At 39.4% G+C, this 20075-nt stretch overlaps 1 protein-coding gene across 1 annotated transcript in view; it reads right to left on the minus strand.

Moving 5' to 3' along the window:
• LOC148860694 (2-isopropylmalate synthase A-like) overlaps positions 1-20075 on the minus strand; it is a 74721-nt gene that overhangs the window by 18366 nt on the left and 36280 nt on the right. Inside the window, exons 6-8 of the mRNA XM_088983648.1 lie at positions 19833-19933; positions 540-573; positions 114-188 (exon numbers count right to left, since the gene is read on the minus strand). Coding sequence (XP_088839774.1) covers positions 114-188; positions 540-573; positions 19833-19933 — 210 coding nt within the window. The remainder of the gene's footprint in view (positions 1-113; positions 189-539; positions 574-19832; positions 19934-20075) is intronic.

Raw genomic sequence — 20075 nt, forward strand, 5'->3', positions numbered from 1 at the left:
TAAGCATCATAAAAAAAATAAAAAACCGAACTTAGAGAGCTGGGGCTAACCATTTGGTATTAGCTCTCTAGCAAGAAATGAAAATGACAGGATGACATTATTTCATTGCGCACCTTTTTTTTCTCAGCCACTGTTTTGAAGCGCCAAAATAAATCATCAAATTCCTTGCTATCTAATTCATAACCGAGCTGAAAAAGTGCAAAAAAGAAAATTATAAATACAAATTCCAAATGTAAGAACTAAATTAACTAGTTAATCATTGGGAAATAAGTGCCCATTTGGGAGGTCTTTCATGCTTGTGCAGTGGCCTTTGGCATTGTAATGTAGGCCCACATAGAAATCCATGAAGCCATGTTCGGTGAAAAACTCAAAAAGCCAATAATAAACTTTCATGAACTGCAAAATCAACTTCCCATTGAAGCTATTTTAGGTAGCTTCTCTGAAGCAGCGTAGTCAATGTAGCTCAATCAACGGTGAAGCCTTCCCAAACATGACATAGAAAACCAACTTTTGCACACAATGTGAAAAATGATAGATACCTCCAGAAGCCGAGATCTTAAAGCATGTCGTCCACTGCATTGAAAGGAGAATGAATAAATTTGTTTTTTTTTTATTTTTATTTTAGGGAAAATCTAATCATAACAAACCATTCATTTAACAGCATTAATGATCTTCCCAGTCCAATAACACCACCACTATAAAACAGCAATTGTGAAAGAACATGGGATAAAAAACAAATAGAGCACAACCTCCAGACTATAGGAGAAAATTAATATTGCAAATTTACACTATTAAAATATTGGATTAGTAGGAAAAAAAAAAAAGATTAAATGTCATTTTGATATATAACAAAAAGAAAAAGAACAAGATGTAATCTAAGATCCCTTTGATGTCAATCCTTCCCAGAGGGAGGTGGAAGCTTAAGCCAATGAAAACATCAAATTAGTTGTGCTCCAACTAGGTTGCATAAGCCTAGCCCAGGGCTTTAAAACAAAAAAGAACATTTGCACACTACACTACACAGGAAGTTCTCAATTATCTAGGGTCCCAAGGAACATTCATTAAATTTCAAGACTACAGTTCTAGGCTTGTAGCTGCCCAATGAATAGGGATTCGAATGATAATGAACTGGTAAAATTTCAGCAATCAAATGCTAATATTGATAAAGAAAAAGCAACCAAGTATATATAACAGGTTGACTGAAATATTTTTAGAGTCCTCAACTCGGCATAATGCAATTAGCTATCCTAATTTTTACTTTGTAATTAGTGCTTTTTCTGATAAGTGTTAATGAGTGCTTAATCACTTCTATATTCATTTGCAAGACCTTTTTTTAATTATATACCAGATACAAGATCCTTATCGACAAATGAAGGTAAGAAGAAAATACAACCACTTACTAGAGGAGACCTCAAGCAGCCTCTTAACAAAAAGGCCAAACAGTAACTAAAAACTATGCATCAGAATACCAAAAAATATCAATATTCATTAAGCATCTTCGGATGGGCTGCTCACATGTACAACTATGCCTATGGATAGGGGTGAGCAAAAAAAAAACCGAAAAACCAAACCGACCGAAACCAAACCGAAAAAGCGGTTAACAAAACCAGTTGGTTCGGTTTCGGTTAACCAATATAAAAAACCGGTAGTTAACCGAACTGACCAGTATACATGTTTGTCCATATATTTTATACATATTTATGTATATTTTATATATTATAAAATAATAAATATGCATTATATATAAATATATATATATATATATATTTATAATATATTATATATTATTTATTATTTAAAATATAAATTTATATATGTTTATATATTTTTTATAATATATATTATAAAAACTAAAAAACCAGTCAACCAGCGAACCAAACCGGTCAATCGGTTAACCGACTGGTTTCGGTTCGGTTCTAATTACCAGTTTTCCAAAAACCGGTACTACTTACACGAACCGTGAGAACCCCTCCCCTACCTATAGACAACTATCTGCTAGAGAGTTATTTGATATCCAAATCCATCTAAAGGAGATATTTACATTAGACACCAAAGCTCAAATCTCTCTAATATAATGTTGGCAATTGGAATGTCCCCCATGCTTCAAACCAACAAACAACTACTTGTGGAACACCCTCGACCTCCTTCCCATGTTTACCATCTAGCACAGTCATTAACCATAGAACTTGGAGCAAGGCTTTTTTTACAGATCAAAGAGTAGTTATAGTCCCTCACCAATCAGTTTGAACAACGCTAATAAGATCTCATCAGTACCAACCATAAATGCATCTTATATCTGATATCTCTGATGGCCCTGGATTACCCAAGGACCAAGCAGTTAAAATTTATCCCACCACATCCCAAGTACAGGACAAGCTCTGATCACCTGATCCAAGTCCTGTCAAGATATAGATGTAGTAATCACATGTCGCTGAAATATGTCTTCTGTAGAAAAGTCACTGAAATCATCCAGATAAGCGGCAAGTCTAAATTGTAATAGTACTTTCTGCACTCAGAAATACACTCCTTGCCCATGGATAGCATAGTATTCCTTTCCTCCCTCAACATCCAAAGCATAACAACTCCCATGCATCTCCACGTGACATTTTTTCCTTTCTTTCCCTTGATGTAACAAAAAAGAGAGGAACACCCATTGAGAAAGTCCAACTTTTACTTCTACACCAATGCATTTCATATTTCTTACTTTTAGGTGCATGACTTCCAAGACCTCTAATATCTGGAGAAGTTGAAGCTAACCAAATTATCTGAACTTGAAAATAACTAGAGGTGGGAAAGCACTGAGTCAAATCTATATCTATCTACATCTACACTATTAAAAGAGGGTGTGAAACTTTTCTTGTTGATTCAAATACCCCTATTTTTGAACTTAGTCCCTCTAATTTTAAGGCTGGAAATGTAATTTGAACTAATACCTTTTTTTATAAGAAACACTTTCAATGATTAAAGATTAGAGAGATTGCAACAATTTGGAAAGCTATCCAGACGCCCATGTTTATCAACTGAATTTACAAGTCAGCCCATAACAATTGGTATCCATGCATTGCCTTGTTTTGTTAAGTAGTATATGCCCTTAGCTCCAATTAAATTGATGTACACAAACAACTCCCATGCATCTCCATGTTCAGATTGGTAAGTTTATGTGAGTTGCCCCTTAAACTGGACACTTATGAGACTTATGTTAGTTTAAATTTAAAATATTCTCAGCCATTAGATATACTTGGGGAGTTTATCCTGACAAGGCTAACATTGTTGTGTTGCTAAATTGGAGCAGTTTGTCCCAACTGCTAGGGTTAGACCCAAGTACAATTAGTGGGTGTTTGGAAGAACTAAACTTGAACCAATTTCCAATTATGCCTTGAACCTTAGAGACAAATGGGCAAAATTGGAAAGTTGCACATAACCCCAAACATGATTATGATACTGCATTAGGTTTTGGACTAAGCTATTTTTGATATGCCAACTAGTGAGATCCAACTAGGGTCAAATACCTAGGTATGTGAGAGCAATTTAAGACATTACCTGGGTAGGTGATCATAGTGATTGGATCAGCCCCTTTGTCAGACAAAGTGAATATCAGGGTTTACCATCTCTAATGAAAACCTAAAACTACCAGCAATGGATTTCAACAACATTTAAAATCAAATTTGCAAAATGTATATATCCATCTAAGCAAAGAGTGTAACACTACATCAAGCAGTCAAGGAAGAATTCCTTCCCTATGTGCAATGTTTTAATTATTAAGGGTTGAAAGGTTAAGGGCAAGAGACCATTAGAGGGTTGATGATGGGCTTTATCTTACATAAGTACATTATCCTTGGGTTTTCATAGGGTGGCTAAATCCAATGATCATTTATGTTTAATTGTTGAGCCTAGATTGAGCCCAACTTGATTTGGCATGTCCCTTTCCAGAGATTGGTTGAGCTCATTTGAACTTGTGTGAGACCTTTATGGGTCCCACGCCATACAATATTCAGGCCTACGAGGCCATGCAACGCCTATATATGTGAACTATTAAAGAAAATGGGTCTTAGGCCCATTACTAATAAGATTGGTTTAAAAGGTCACATCACATGGGTCAAATTTCGGTTTGGAAATGGGTATGGAGCACCCATTCTCTTACGAAGATAATGTCCTAATCCAAATCTGATTTGGATTAACTCCTAATCCAAATCTGATTTGGATTAACTCCTAATAGAATTAGGAGAGTGCTCTATATAAGATGGTTAGAGGGAGGGGGCGAACTATCCCTTTCTCTCCATTCTCTTGCACTCTTTCTCTTATCCTTTGACCCAAAAACTCTAGTTCAAACCAGCCACAGTGAGGGCTGATTCTCATTAGTCCTCTACTATGTTTTTGGAGAAAAACATCAAAGAACTTCAGTTCACATAGCTGCAGATTCCAAGGAGGTTGGAGCTCGGTTTTGCAGAAATAACATTGTTGAATCAATTTCAACATACAACTGCACCATCTTCAGTTGGAGGCCAATTTAGGTCTGATATTGGGCATGAATCACCACTCTAGGAGCTACATATTGTAGACTCCGTATCAGGTATGATCTACTCAAAAATCTGGTTTCAAATCTGGTCCAGTTCAATGTAAGATTGATCTAGAAATTTAGATTTCAAAATACCGAGAAATTCTCAGGTTAGGCTGGAATTTTTTCAAAAATTGGCCAGCAACTGTAACAGGTTCGGGCTTTCAACAGTTTTTCCATGCAGTCTGCAACTTCATTTGCTGATTTTCTAACCTTTAGATTTACAAGGCCAAATGAACCTTAGTTCATTTCTTTTATTTTAGTGGTGTTTATGTTTTATTAGTGCACCTTAATTATGGGCCTGGTTTTTTATTCTTATTATTGTTATTGAGCTGATCGCCCTACTAAGGGCATCATTGTAATTGTATCCAAATTACAACATCAATTAGCTCTGTTCTTTTTTTCTCTTTCTTCCATTCTCTTCTTTCTTCGACTGAACTCCCTCCTCTTCTTCTCTTTTGGTTTATTTTCAGATTTATTGCATGTGTGATTTACAACTTGGTATCAAAGCAGGTTCCCACCTTCTTCAATTTCTTTCTTTAGGCCCATTAACAATGTGTATGGAGAATCGATTGACTGATTCTCCATACACACTGTTAATGGGAGGTCTTTGGAGAAGAATAGTCTTAGTTTGAGGCCCACGATAAGTTCTTGGAGATTTTTCTCAAACACCCTAACTAACTAGCGAAATTGTATTAGGGGATCAGAAGACAAATTGATGTTGGCACTGGGCTTGAAGGGAAGTTTTTTGACCTACATTGAGATCGATTAAGGTTGGAGTTCTTGGCATTAGCGGCTACACTTTCTCTCTTTCTCTCAGGTTGTTAGGTTCTGTGAAACCCTAGTTTGGGGTGATTGAGTAGTAGTTTTGACTTTAGGTTAGTTGTTCCTGATTAGTGGCACCTTATTTTTATTTTCGTTTGCTTCCATTCAGCCAATAGAGCAAACTGGAGGTGAGACAAAACAACCTACAGACTCTAGGTTTGGCCAGAGAGGGTCTATGGAGACCATGTTAGGAGCAGTAGTAATCACAATAAAGTTAGATGGAACCAATTATTTATCATGGCTCGGTCAAAAAAGATCCATGTCTGTAGTAGAGGGAAATGGAGGGAGTAAGAAGGAACCCAAGGAGGATAACCCTGTCTATGAGAAGTGGATGCAAGGAAACTACACAGTTGTAGGATGGTTTGTAAACTCCATGCAACCTCATATCGACTAGCACTACCAATGTTGCTAGGGCCTACAAACTAAAGAATGATGAGAATAATCTAAGATAAGGGGAGAAGCCCTTAGTTGTACACTTATCAATGCTGAGATCTCTTTGGCAGGAGATTGATCTCATGGAGATTATTTCATGGGGATGCACAAAAGATGTTCAGACTCATAGAAGTTAGTGGAGAGGAATCAAGTCTTTGAGTTCATTACTGGACTCAACCCCGGATATGATATTGTTAGAATATTTCTTTGGATAGGCATTGTCAGACAGAATACATCTAGCAAAGGATGAGGAAACCCTATCTCAAAGCTTGCTATGATTAGTAGTGGGAGAATAAGAGACAGGTCCAAATTGTGGAAGCCCTAGTTGATCACTTTGTGGGATAAAGCCAAGGGTTATCACTGAGAAAAAGGATGTTATGTGTGAATACTGCAAGAAACCCAAGCATGACCAAGAACAATAATAATGGCAAAAAGATGGGAGTGGGAAAGGTGGCAATGCTAATGTAGCCACCTTTTTTGAGAATGAGAAAGGGCCTTGTGATGAGAAGTCTATGGGAGAACATCTTGCAACCGCCAGAGCAAAGTATGAGGAGTATGACCAAATCATCAACCACTTACAGTCTTCTACTATAACTCCTACCTCCTCAGGCAATGGTTCCTCTTCAGCTTCTACACACTCAGGTATTCATGCCACTACAAACTATGCATCTCTCTCAAATAATTGTAGGATCCCTTGGATAGTAGATTCTAGTGCCTCCAACTATATGACAAGGGAGACAATTAGGACTTCAGACACACTTACTTATCTTCAATCCTTCATGTACCTAAGCTTAATATTGACCTTCTTTCAATTGGTAATTTGACAAAATCCTTGAATTGCAATATAACCTTCTTTCCTTCTTATTGTGCTTTTCAAGACATTAAATCTCATAAGGTGATTGGGAGTGATCATGAGGCGAATGGGATAATACCTATTGAACATGACTAAGCAAAGTCAAGTACCACCTCATTGAGTAGCTTTTGGATCAAATGTGTTAGAGTCGGTTGACTGTGTTATGCTATGTCGCTATCATCTAGGTCATCTTTCCTTTTATTCATTGAACCTTTTGTTTCCAGCTTTATTTAAAGGAATAAATTTGTCTAGTTTACATTGTGAGCAATGTGAGTATAAAGCATTATAGAAGTGCAGGGGTCTATAAATACTTTATTTTGTTCATTGATGATTTTTCTCGTTATACCTGCCTTACCTTATGCAGTCTTGTGTTGAAGTACTGAATCTTGTTAAACAATATCATGAATTTATACTTACCCAATTTAATACCCACATCAAAATATTACAATCAAAAAATGGTAAGGAATATTTTAAGAAAGACCTTACTTTGTACTTTGAGAAATTTGGGGTTGCTCAACAAAGTTCTTGCAGCTGCACTCCACAACAAAATGGAGTAACATAGAGGAAAAACCAACATATTCAAGAAGTAGCCAGGAGTACTCTTTTTGCCTCTCATGTTCCTATGACATTCTGGGGTGATGTCATTATGACAGCTATCTATCTTATTAACCACAGCCTTCTTAGATTTTGGGTTTCAAATCATCTTTTGGTGTTCTACTCTAGTTGGTGATATATATCCTATCCCTCCACATGTGTTTAGTTGCACCTATAATGTCCATATTCCCAGCTCTCAGAAGCATAAATTTGAACCCAAGGCTCAAAAGTGCATTTTCCTAAGGTATGCCTCATACAAAAGGGTTACTATTGCTTCAATCCCACTAGTGGCACCTAATTTGTTTCCATGGGTGTCACTTTTACCGAGTCAGCGCCCTTTTATGGTTATTCTCCCAAGGGGGAAGATTCATCGAGTTGTTTGCTTCACTACTTCCTTTGTTGTCTCTTGTTGACTCATGTGTTACATCTCCTAAGTTTCTTATGTCCCTTTGCTAGAGCCTTCCTCATCCCCCAGCTCTCCCATTCCTTACTCAAGAATAACATGTATGAAACTTGAACCTATGACAATTTAGTAAAAACATAACATTCAAACAAACTCTACAAATAGACACAAATATCAATTTTAATCTGTACCATGTATGAAACTTGAACCTATGACAATTTAGTAAAGACACAACATTCAAATGGACATTATAAATAGACACAAATATCAATTTTAGGTGTATATAATATACATCATATTGAATCGGATTTTATCATATCAGATAGGGGTGGATCAATATTGGATCCAATTATAAAAAGAACAAATTTGAAACGCCCTTTATGTGATTGAATTCAAATACAAACAAACAGATATTGTTTGCAACTAGATAATCTACAACAGCTATAGCCTCTAGGCTTTCAAAGTTTCGCAAACCCCTCCTAAAACGAAGATTCCATGAGATACCAGACACCAAATGTTGGGTACAAATGGAAATAGTTTGGTTCTTTGTATTAAGTAGACAGAATCTAAAACTAGAATACTAGTTTATGGCATCCCTTAAGTCCTCTATGAAAGGCATTGGTAAAACTCATGCTAAATCAGAAAGGGTAAGATGGCTAGGGAGATGCTTAGTTGTTACGATCCATTTGTCCCATAATAGTAATATGGGATGCTAATGTGAGGTATCCCACATCGGTAGTAAGGAATGCTGTTGTGGGATATATATGTGCTTGAGTTCCCTCCCTCTAACAGCTAGCTTTTAGGGGTAGTTCTCCTAAGGCACATAACATTAGTTGGTCATGATGAAGTTTTCGTTGATTCAAGTATTGGGGTGATTGAAAGCGTAAGATGGCTAGAGAGATGCTCAGTTGGTCATTTCATTAACTCCAAACCAAATGAGGAGGATGTTCTGAGATGGGTCTGACAGAAGTGGAGATTGAAAGAATTTGTTCAAGTAAGCAAACTTAATGTAGGATTCTTTCTTTCTTTCTTGCACAACAAGGAGGAGGCAGATGAGGTCCTAGGGCGAGAATTTGTGAAAGTGAGATCTCCAGACCTTAGACAGGGAGGATGGCATCCGTTGGAGGGGACAGTCCAAGAATGGGGGTTTAAGAGTCTTGTGTGGATTAATGTCTTCGGGATCCCTCTCGGCCTCTCCATACCTGGAATTTGCAAATGTTTCACGCAGGGGAGACACTTGTGGTTGTTTCAGAAAGGTGGATGCTCGCGGCCTCACACTAATACATTGGAGAATTTGGTAGCAGCAAAGATCTTGCTTGAAGTTGGGGAAGTTCATCTAGTACCAGCAAGCCTGGATTTAAACTTTGTAAGGGAATGGTATGATTTGAGACTGGTTGACAGTTGTATCTGGAGTTTAACAGCCAAGTAAAGATCAGAGGGGAGCTTAATGGAATGAAGAACAGGAGGCTAGAGGAGGAAGATGAGGAGAGCAAAGAGCTAGGGAGTTGAATGAGCAGAACAGTAGACTAGAGGAAACGAAGGGAGAAGAGTCGGGAAGTTGGAGAGTCATTCGAAAGTTGGAGATGAGGAACATGAAAGGTCAGGGATAAAAGTGGAAATTCAGTGGAGGGAGAAACATATTTAACGAAGGACATGTGATAGGGGAGCACAAGAAGGGGGATGTTACTGAAAAAGTAAAAGGGACTTCTTCGAGTGTGGGAGAAGAACAGTCAAGACAGGACTTTAGAGATGTTATGAGGCTTTGTGAGGCCCATGTTAAAAACAAGGAAGGAGGTGATAAGGTCTTGGGAGGCAATCTAAAAGGAGGTGAGGGTGAAATGGTGACTGGCCCCATCTCTGATTTGTTAGTGTGATTCTGAGTTTTTGGTTTCTGAAGTTTTCGTTGGAAAGTTGGGAGTTGATTTGGGTCATAGGGGGAAGAAGCCTATGCTAACCGAGAATGATGCTTCTAGGGATGGACCAAAGAAAACCAGTCTCAAAGAATTTTGACGCAGTTCATGTCACAAAGGTTTTTTCAAGGTTGAGAGAAGGTCTAATTGAGGCAGGGCCGACTAATAAATATAAGAAGATTTATAAGATAAAAAGAGTCAAATTCAGACTCTTAACCGCAAAGATTCTACATTACAGAATGGTGTTTGAAAAGACAGTTTGGAAAACAAATTGACTGTCAGTACCTCAAGAGGAGGTCATGGAGGAAATGGTGATTAAGAAGGGGAAGGATAGAAAGGACGGAAGTAAAGCTGTGGTGGCCATTAGTGAGGTGCTTCCAGAGAGGAAAGAAGCAATGAAGGGAAATGTGGACTTGAGGCAATTAACTGATAGAGAGGTGGAGATTTGCAAGTCTTTTCGAAGAATTTAAGAGGAGAGAAGTTTGAGAAAAACTTCTGAAGAGTTGGGGAGAGAAATCAGGAATGAGGAAGGAGGGGTAGAAGAGTTTGGAGAGATGGAGGACTGAAGAGTCTCGATTGGAGACCCTATTAGCTGCTACTTTGGTGCTGTGCAAGATTGGCTTCTTTTTTTTTTTTTTTTGCATGGTAAGCTGTTTAGTTTGGCTATTGATTTCGCTTTGTGTTGTGCTTTGGGGTGTTTCCTTAACACCTGTTCTGGTTGTAATCAGTTTTTTCCTCCTTTTTTTGAGAAGTAATCCTTTTTTCCTTTCCTTTAATATAATTTTCATTTTTATTTTTCAACAAAATCTAGAAAAACGGTATGATGGATACATGGCTCTCCCATCTATTGGTGGGATGAAACATTTTAATAAAGAAAGGGGCCTGCAGTCTAATCTAGTGAACAACAGGCCCCGAGTTATTTGGGCTTATTTGTAATGCAATAAGTATTTAATGGGCCTACAGAAGAGCCCATTTAATGGAACAACAGGCCCTAAAAGAATAAATCCATTTTGATTAATTAATTGTGAGGTGTCCCACTTATTTATAGGGGATGCCACTTGTCCTATTCTAACAGGAGGACTATTTTCCCTTTCTAACCACTTTAAGTGGGGAAACACATGTCACCCCAAGGGAGAGAGTTATTTTCCCTCCTCTAATCACTTGAAGTGGGATGACACATGTCACCCTAAGGAAGAGAGAGTTATTTTCCCTCTTCTAACCACTTTAAGTGGGGGAACACTTGTCACCTTAGGAAGGAAGAGTTTTCTTTTCCCTCCTTAACCCATTTTAAGTGGGGTGACACTTGGCACTCTAAGAAGAGAGGAGTGGGGAGTTACTTAACCACCTCCCTCCTCTATATAAACCCCTCTCCTACAAGGAGAAGGACCTAATGCATTTTTATTGGCTATTACTAATTTATCTGCAGGATTTCTAGCACTAAAAAACAAGTGGGAAGAGAAAAGAGAAGAAGATTGGTGTGGAGAGCATAAAAGAAAAAGGAAGAAGAAGGTAGGGAATTTTCTTCCTACACCTCTTCAATATGATACTCCTTGTGCTTCCCACATGGGATGGAAGACCATATTCTATCTATTCCTCTCACTTCTTTCTTTCTTCCTTTTATTTTTCTTTTCTCCCTTGTTACATATTGAAATACATGCAAGGAAACAACCATCTACAGCATTATTCATGAAACTTGGCTGATTATGGTTCCTTACAACCTATTAACCTATGTGTGAGGGAAAAAACCATCTACAACCTTGTTCATGAAACTTGGCTGATTATGGTTCCTAACAGCATGATAATGCACACAACCACAATTTAAAGGCCATTTGTAGCTTTATTGATGAAACATGCTTTTTATGATACCTATTTACTTGTTATGCATACAATGTTTGTTTCTTTATATGCTGGTTTTCTCTCAAACAAAGAGGGAATATATACCAGAATTTTCAAAGGAAAATTTTGTAGAAAAATGATACTTAGTTTAGTCTCTATTCATTGGTACTTCTGAATCAGAATCAAAAGGTTTTCTTTGCCCCTAGAAGAAATGTAATTGTAGAGAACACTGATGTGGGCCCCACAGCTATGGTCCCACTGTGTTCGTAGGGTAGAATGTGTTCTAGTCATCCTAGGGTTAGCTGGTGGTCAATTGGTTATTTCAGTTATTTATTTCAGTTTTATTTTGTTCTATTTGTTATGTAAATACTAAGGGCAGATCTGTCCTTTCCATGTAATGAGCATAACCTATAAATACTAAATAGAAGTGGTTGCGGCAGAACATTCAGATTCTGTCCCTCCTTTCAACCCTTTGTGTTCTACAGTTCTCTTTTCTCTTTCTCTTCTCTTCTCTTCATTTTCCTTCTATCTTCAAACCTGAAATCTATTAGGGATCAAGGCTGATAGCAGTCTTGAACTTCTACTTGGTATCAGAGAAAGGTTAGGGTTTCTCATGTGAGTCTAGTCCAACCGACCATATGAGAACCATCTAGGGCTGGAAGCTGAGAAAGTAGAGTTCGTTGACTGATTCTTGGAGATCGCCAGAGGGTTTAGCAGCTGTTGAAGACTTGCCACGGTTGCAAAGTGTTGGTGATCAGGAAGAATCAAAGAAGGCTAGGGTTCGAATAACCTTGGAAGGCAGCGAATAACATTCTCTTGTAAGTTATTTTAATTTCTAAGAGAAGTACTATCAGAGAAGATAGGTTGGACCTATCTAGAAAGGGTGGCCGAACCATTCTAGGGTTTTCTTCTTTCTATTCTCTAGGGCTTGATATTGATCTTGCGGCAAACCCTACTAATCTTGTTGCAAACCCTTCTGCTAGGCCAAGCCTTGTGATCTACCTATGAAGCTGCTCTTAAGTTTTTTTTCTCAACATTGATCAGTTTTAGGGTTTCATATTAACCCTACTACAAGTCTTATCTGTACGGTACTGCTTGGAATGCGTGGCTGATAATTTTTTTAAGGACTGATCAAAACCCTAATTCTGGTTCAGCATATCAGATCTTTTAAGGGGTGAAAACTGTACGGACTGGTGCTGTTGTGTTTGCTAATTGGTTTCAGATTAGACTTATACTGGTTTCATGCACATATTCCGTGAATACAGATTAGTTCTATACTGATTTTTTGATTGTGATTGATAGTCCAAGTGCTGTTCTTCGACTGTAGTAACCCTAATTTTTTGAGACTATTGGTTCTTGAACGAAATGGAGTTTAAAAATCAGGTAGAAGGCAGTTTTGGGAACAGCAGTTCTGGTAGTGTTTCTGAGACAGGTTTTCAGATTACAACCGTAAGATTCGACGGATCAAACTATTTGGAATTGGCCCAATCAGCCATGATGGCTATTGGGGGAAGGGGTAAATTAGGGTATCTCTTGGGAGATGTGAAAGAACCTTCCAAGGGAGACCCCATGTATACCAAGTGGGTCCAAGAAAACTACTTGGTTATGACATGGTTGTGTAATTCTATGCAGCCTCATATCAGCCAAAATTACCTGTGGGCAAAGACAGCCAAGGAGATATGGGGATGTTATGAAAGAAACTTATTCCCAACCCCTTAATGTTGCCAGAGCTTATGAATTGAAATGTGAAGTGAACACTCTTAAACAAGGAGAGAAACCAGTTTCGGTCTACTTCTCTACCTTGAAGTCCCTGTGGCATGAGATTGATCACTTAGAGACTCTTGAGTGGGAGAGTCCCAAAGATGCACAGACCCATAGAAAGCAAGTCGAGACAAACAGGGTGTTTGAGTTTCTAGCAGGTTTGAATTCAGAGTATGATATTGTGTGGCAACAGATATTGACCAGAGATAGTGTGACTCTCTCCCAAGCATACTCCTTAGTGCATAGTGAAGAGACCAGGAGGAAAGTCATGATGCAACCTCAGCCTCTTACACTAGCCCTTGTAGCTGTTAAACCCAAATCAGGAGGTGATTCAGAAAGGGACAGGAAGAAGGAAGATAAAAGAGATGTGGTATGTGAGCATTGTAAGAAACCCAAACACACAAAAGAAACATGTTGGAAACTGCATCCTCATTTGGTCCCGACAAAGTTGAGAAGCAAGAAGGGTAATGCTCATGTGGTCGTGAACACTGATTCAACATCCTCGTCTGGCACAAGAGGCACACCTTTAGAGACCTTAGCTACAGTTCGGGTTGCTTTAATACAGTTGGAAAAGGAAGTTGGGAACTCAGCTACCATGCCATCGCAGTCACCATCAGCCCCTACCACATCTGCTTTCGCGCATTCAGGTACTCGAGCCTCAGCCTACCATGCCTCAGCTCCAGGTACTACTCCAACCTGTTGGGTAATAGATTCAGGTGCATCCGACCATATGACTAGCTTGCCTTCATTGTTTACCACTTATCACTTGTCTTTTGATAGGGATAAAGTATCTATTGCTGATGGTTCTCTTGTCCCCATTTCTGGCAAAGGTGACATCAAGCTATCGGATACCATCTCCTTGTCCTCTGTCTTGCATGTTCCTAAGCTTGATACTAACCTTCTTTCAATCAGTAGTATTACCAAACATATGAACTGCTCAATAACTCTGCTTGGGGAGAGTTCTCATCGGGAAGAGTCGGTGGATAAGAAGTCACTTGTTTCTTAGATGTGAGTCCGGTTATGCTTTGGCATAACCGATTGGGTCATTTGTCTTTCCGGTCCTTAAAGAGTCTATTTCCTACTTTGTTTGAGTCTGTTGAGTTGTCCCAGTTGAAATGTGAAAGTTGTGAGTTTGCTAAGCATTGTAGAAAATCTTATTCATTGAGTAATAAAAGGAGTAATAGTTTTTTTGGTATTGTGCATACTGATGTTTGGGGACATATCACATCCCTTCTATGGGTGGGTATAGATATTTTTTTGTTATTTGTTGAAGACCATACTCGGTTTTCTTGGATTTATCTTATGCGCTCACGAGATGAGGTTCCCGCCTTGACCCAAACTTCCACCAAATGATCCTAACCTAGTTTCGTGCCAAGATCAAAGTTCTTAGATCTCATAATGCAAAGGAATACTTTGCTAAGCCATTGGCATCTTACCTTCTTAATCATGGGGTTATCCACCAGAGCACTTGCCCTCATACACCTCAGTATAATGGAGTTGTAGAAAGGAAGAATAGGCACATCTTGGAGGTGGCTAGAAATATTATGTTTACCTCCAATGTCCCTATTCGCTTCTGGGGTGATGCTATCCTCACGGCGATATATCTTATTAATAGGGTTCCTTCCCTGGTTCTTGATATGAAATCTCATTTTTCCCTTCTATACCCAAATGAGGAGTTGTTTACTGTTCCCCTTAAAACATTTGGTTGTACCTGTTTTGTTCAGTTTCTCGGACCTCATCACTCCAAGTTCGAACCAAAGGCCTCCAAATGCATCTTTCTTGGTTATGCACAAACTCAAAAGGGTTATTGCTGCTATGATCCTGTCTCAGGGAAGAAGTTTGCCTCCATGGATGTCACTTTCTTTGAGGAGACACCCTACTATTCTCGGGTTTCTCCTCAGGGGGAGAGCAATGAGAGTGGGGATTTGGGTCCTTTTCTTCAGGGGGAGCGCAGTGAGGGTAGGGTTAATACTTTTGGGGCTGTTCCCTTACCTATTCCATTGGGTGATGAGGGCTGCAATAGTGAGGGTGGTCATAGGGTGTTAGACAGTTTTGTATGCCCCTTAGCTTCAATCAAAATTGATGTACTTTATGAGTTTATTGTAAATGAATAAAAGTGCATATTTGATTCATGTTCCCTTGGTATGTTTCTGTGTAATACCCTTAAACTGGACACTTATTGAGACTCGTGTTAGTTTAGAATGTTCACAGCCAGTGGGTCGGTCTGGGGAGACCTATCCTGACAAGGCTGACACTGTGGTGCCACCAAGTCGGTTGGGGTGGCTTGTCTCAGCTACCGGGGTGAGACCCTAGGCACATACAGTGTGGGATCAATTGAATCTTTGAACTGGACCAGATTTCCAGTATTGCCCTGGACCTTGGAGATTGATGGGCAAAACTGGAAAGTTACACCCGACCCCTAGACTCGATTATGATACTGCACTAGGTGTCGGATCGGGCTGTGTTTACCAATCAGTGAGATCCTTAGCGGGGGTCAAAACCTGGGTATGTTGGGACAATCCGAGAATTCATCTGAGTGGGTGATCATAATGACAGGATCAGCCCCTTTGTCGGACAAAGGTAATGATCGGGGATGCACCCTCACTGTTGGAAACCAAGACTGCCGACAGCCGATTTCAACCGTTGAGATTTATTTTGCAAAGTATATTTTATATGAGATATAAAAGTATATACATTATGGTTTCTAAAATGTTTGCAAAAAGGTTTTAATTCCCGAGATCCATATAAGTGGAGAGTGCAACACTGTTCCTTGCAGCCGAGGGAGAGATCATCTCTTGTCGGGCAGTGTATGATCATTAAGGGCTGAGAGGTTAAGTGTAAGACCATTGAGGATAATACCTGATGGGCTAATCTTGCATCTGCCCACAGTCCCTGGGTGTTACAAGGTGGCTTGGCCCAGGGACCACTTAGGCTAAGTGTTGGGCCCATAGAGCCCATTTGATGGGTTTCAGGGGGTGCACTGTCTTTAACAGTGTATTCGACCAGGCCTTGTAACAAAGGCTAGGCCGAACCCATGTGGCTGATGTGTAGATCAATGCTTGGGTCCCACGCCATACAAGGAAGCCCAATTGGGCAGCAGTTAGGAAGGTTGAGTGAGCACATAAGCTTAATGGGCCTAAAGCCCATTTCGAACTGGGCTATTTATTTAGTTAATTAAAGGGGCGAATTCTGAGATGGATTAGCAGATAGGATAGGGTCTTAATCCTATCCACTCAGAGAGTCCAGATCTGAATGTGATTCAGATCTAGAAACCTCCTAATGGGATTGGGAGAAAGTTAATCTAATCTGCAGATAAGATGAGGGTTTATCCTTATCACTAGAAGAGAAGGCTGATCCAAATATGATTTGGATAAGCACCTCCTAATGGGATTAGGAGCTGATCTTTTAAGTTAACAAAAAGGAGGGGGCGACAGCCTTGAGGGAGACCAAGAGATACATCAGATCCTCTTTAGTGCTGAAATCAAGAAGAGAGAATTCTGCACCCTGCGAATACTCTCTTGCTGCCTCCCTGTTCTTGTCGCCCTGTTTGCCAGTTCAATATCCAGTTGTGGGAGAAGTCAAGATTGGATCTTGACATCAGTTCTTTGAGAAAGGATTGAAGAGGAAGCTGTGCTCACGTACCATTCTACTGATTCTTGCGAAGGACAGAGTTCTTGGGGAAGAACACTGTTGATTCTGCTCCATCCTACACTGCACCATCTTCAGTGGGAGCAGTCTTTGGATCCTTCCTTGGGCGTGAACACCTTCGTTGGGAGATATTACTTCTTCGTATCAGGTATAATTCTCTCCTATTCCTTTTGGTTTAGATCTGGTTCAGTTTAAGGTTCAAGATTGATCCTTGAAAATATGATTTTCTAAATAGGAAATGTGATTCCCAGTTGAAGGGAGAGAAAAATTTTTGAAATTCGCCCTTTATTCCGCAATCTTTGGGCGTCCATGGGATGGATCTCTCATCCCTTCATAGGGATCAGGAGTTGAAAGTCTATCACAGGCAATGCAGGCATGTTGATCCCGGCCATCAACAATCCAGGCCAGCTCCAACCTCTTCTACGGCTCCAAGTCCAGGTATTACAATCCCAGGGCCCACAGACACTCCTTCCACTGTTGTCACTTCACCTCCTACAGACGACCTTGACCTTCCCATTGTCGTCCGTAAAGGGAAACGGCATTAAACCACATCTACAACCCACTGCATTTACCAGTTTTTATCTTATGATCGCCTATCTCCCTCCTACAGGTCCTATCTTACTTTCGTTGCCAATGTCCCTATTCTAAGAACAGTGCAAGAAGCCCTATCAGTCCCGGAGTGGAAAGGTGCAATGCAAGTTGAAATGGATGCCCTGTTGAAAAATAATACTTGGGAGCTAGTTGATCTGCCCAAAGGAAAGAAACCAGTTGGATGCAAATGGGTATTTACTATGAAGCACAATGCGGATGGCTCCATTGAGAGGTACAAAGCTCGGCTAGTTGCAAAAGGGTTCACCCAAACTTATGGTATAGATTACTTGGAGACCTTTGCCCCGGTAGCCAATATGACCACCATTTGAGTTCTATTATCTCTTGCAGCAAGCCACACTTGGCCTTTGTACCAAATGGACGTTAAAAATGCTTTTCTAAATGGAGACCTATAGGAAGAGGTTTACATGCAGTTGCCTCCTGGGTTCTATGATATAGAGACAAGTAAGAAGGTCTGCCGGCTCAATAAGGCATTGTATGGTTTGAATCAGTCACCTAGAGCTTGGTTTGATAGATTTAGACTAGCCCTTGGGAAGTTCAGTTATGTACAGGCCCAGTCAGATCATACACTATTCATCAAAAGGGTGGAGTCCTCTCTGACACTACTTGTAGTATATGTTGATGATATTGTGGTGACAGGAAATGATAGCCATGAGATTGAGTCCCTCAAACAACTCCTTCATTAAGAGTTTGAGGTGAAAGATCTTGGTGCACTACGGTATTTTTTGGGTATTGAGGTTGCTAGATCTAAACAGGGGATCTTTGTCTCTCAGAGGAAATATGTTCTAGATCTGTTGGCGGAAACTAGAAAGTTAGGTGTCAAGCTTGCGGATGCACCCATTGAACAGAACCACAGGATTAGTGCAGAGAGTGGGGAGCCTCTTGAAGACAAAGTTATGTTCCAACGATTAGTGGGAAAGCTCCTATATCTCCGCCTCACTCGGCCAGATATCAGTTATGCAGTTAGTGTTGTCAACCAGTACATGCATTCTCTTAGAACCACACACCTTCTTGCAACAGAAAGAATATTAGCATACTTGAAGAGATGCCCGGGTAGAGGTATACTGTTCAAGAACAATGACCACATGAAGGTGGAGGTCTATACAGATGCCAATTGGGCTGAGTGTTGATGATAGAAGGTCTACCTCTGGATATTGTGCCCTTGTAGGAGGTAACCTTGTCTCTTGGAGGAGTAAAAAACAGAGTGTTGTCTCCCGATCTAGTGCTAAAGCTGAATACATGTCAATGGCTAACGGAGTGGTTGAAATTCTATGGCTGAGATCACTACTTGAGGTGTTGGGTATTGAGTATGAGAAGCCCCTGATGTTGTATTGTGATAATCAAGCGGCTATTAATATAGCACACAATCCGGTGTAGCATGACAGAACTAAACATATTGAAATTGATCGACATTTTGTACGAGAGAGGGTCTCATCACAAGAAGTGTCTCCCGTACATCATATCCAACATGCAGCTAGCAGATATCCTCACCAAAGTTGTACCAAGGAAGAAGCTAGAGGCGGATCTATCCAAGTTGGGAATGATAAACATTTATTCCCAACTTTAGAGGGAGTGTAGAGAACACTGATGTGGGCCCCACAGCTATGGTCCCACTATGTTCGTAGGGTAGAATGTGTTCTAGTCATCCTAGGGTTAGCTGGTGGTCAATTGGTTATTTTAGTTTTATTTTGTTCTATTTGTTATGTAAATACTAAGGGCAAATCTATCATTTCCATGTAATGAGCATAACCTATAAATACTAAATAGAAGTGGCGGCGGCAGAACATTCAGATTCTATCCCTCCTTTCAACCCTTTGTGTTCTACAGTTCTCTCTTCTCTTTCTCTTATTTTCTCTTCATTTTCCTTCTATTTTCGAACCTGAAATCTATTAGGGTTCAAGGCTAATAGCAGTCTTGAACTTCTACTATAATTAAGGGAATATCTACGTTATTTCTCGACTGGGGCTTACCCAAATAACAAAAAACCCAGTTATTAGTCTAATTGGGTGAAATATGTTATGTGAGAAATTATACTAAAAAAATTTCCACTAACACCCATAAACATATATCAATTGTTATAATGAGACAGAAAATGAAGCCAACTAGGTCAATTGACAGTTCCAAACTAGTTTAAGAAATATTCTTAAATTCACCAATACCAATACTATTGGGGAAGGATGAATGTGAAACCATCACAAATGCAACAAAAGAACAACCCAAAAGTTAGCAGCTACAAAAGAAATTGAAATTGTTAGATAAAATGGACAAATACAATATTTGAGAAAGATTTTCCTTAACAAGAAACTATATATCCATTTAGAGCATGCACAACAGTCAACATAAAACAATCCTAGAATACTGGAAATTGGAAACAACTAACTAATTACCTAAAACCGATATTCTTACCTAAGCTTTCCAAGGACAATACCAGAATCATTGGATCGATATAAGCCAATATCTTCAGGGGACATGATCTCATAAGTACCTTTAAATTTAAGCATTCCATCCTACAAAAATGAAGAAAAACATATAAATCAAATTTAAGGTTATTATCTTCACTTGCACAAAAAATGAAAAATAGTAAATAGGAATGGGAAAAGATGAAAAATTGTAAACAAGGGAATGCTTTTTAATCAGTTAATATGGGAA

Source organism: Nelumbo lutea, chromosome 4 (assembly GCF_056320005.1).
Source record: "Nelumbo lutea isolate HS-2025 chromosome 4, American lotus-T2T, whole genome shotgun sequence".
NCBI classification, from domain to species: domain Eukaryota; kingdom Viridiplantae; phylum Streptophyta; class Magnoliopsida; order Proteales; family Nelumbonaceae; genus Nelumbo; species Nelumbo lutea.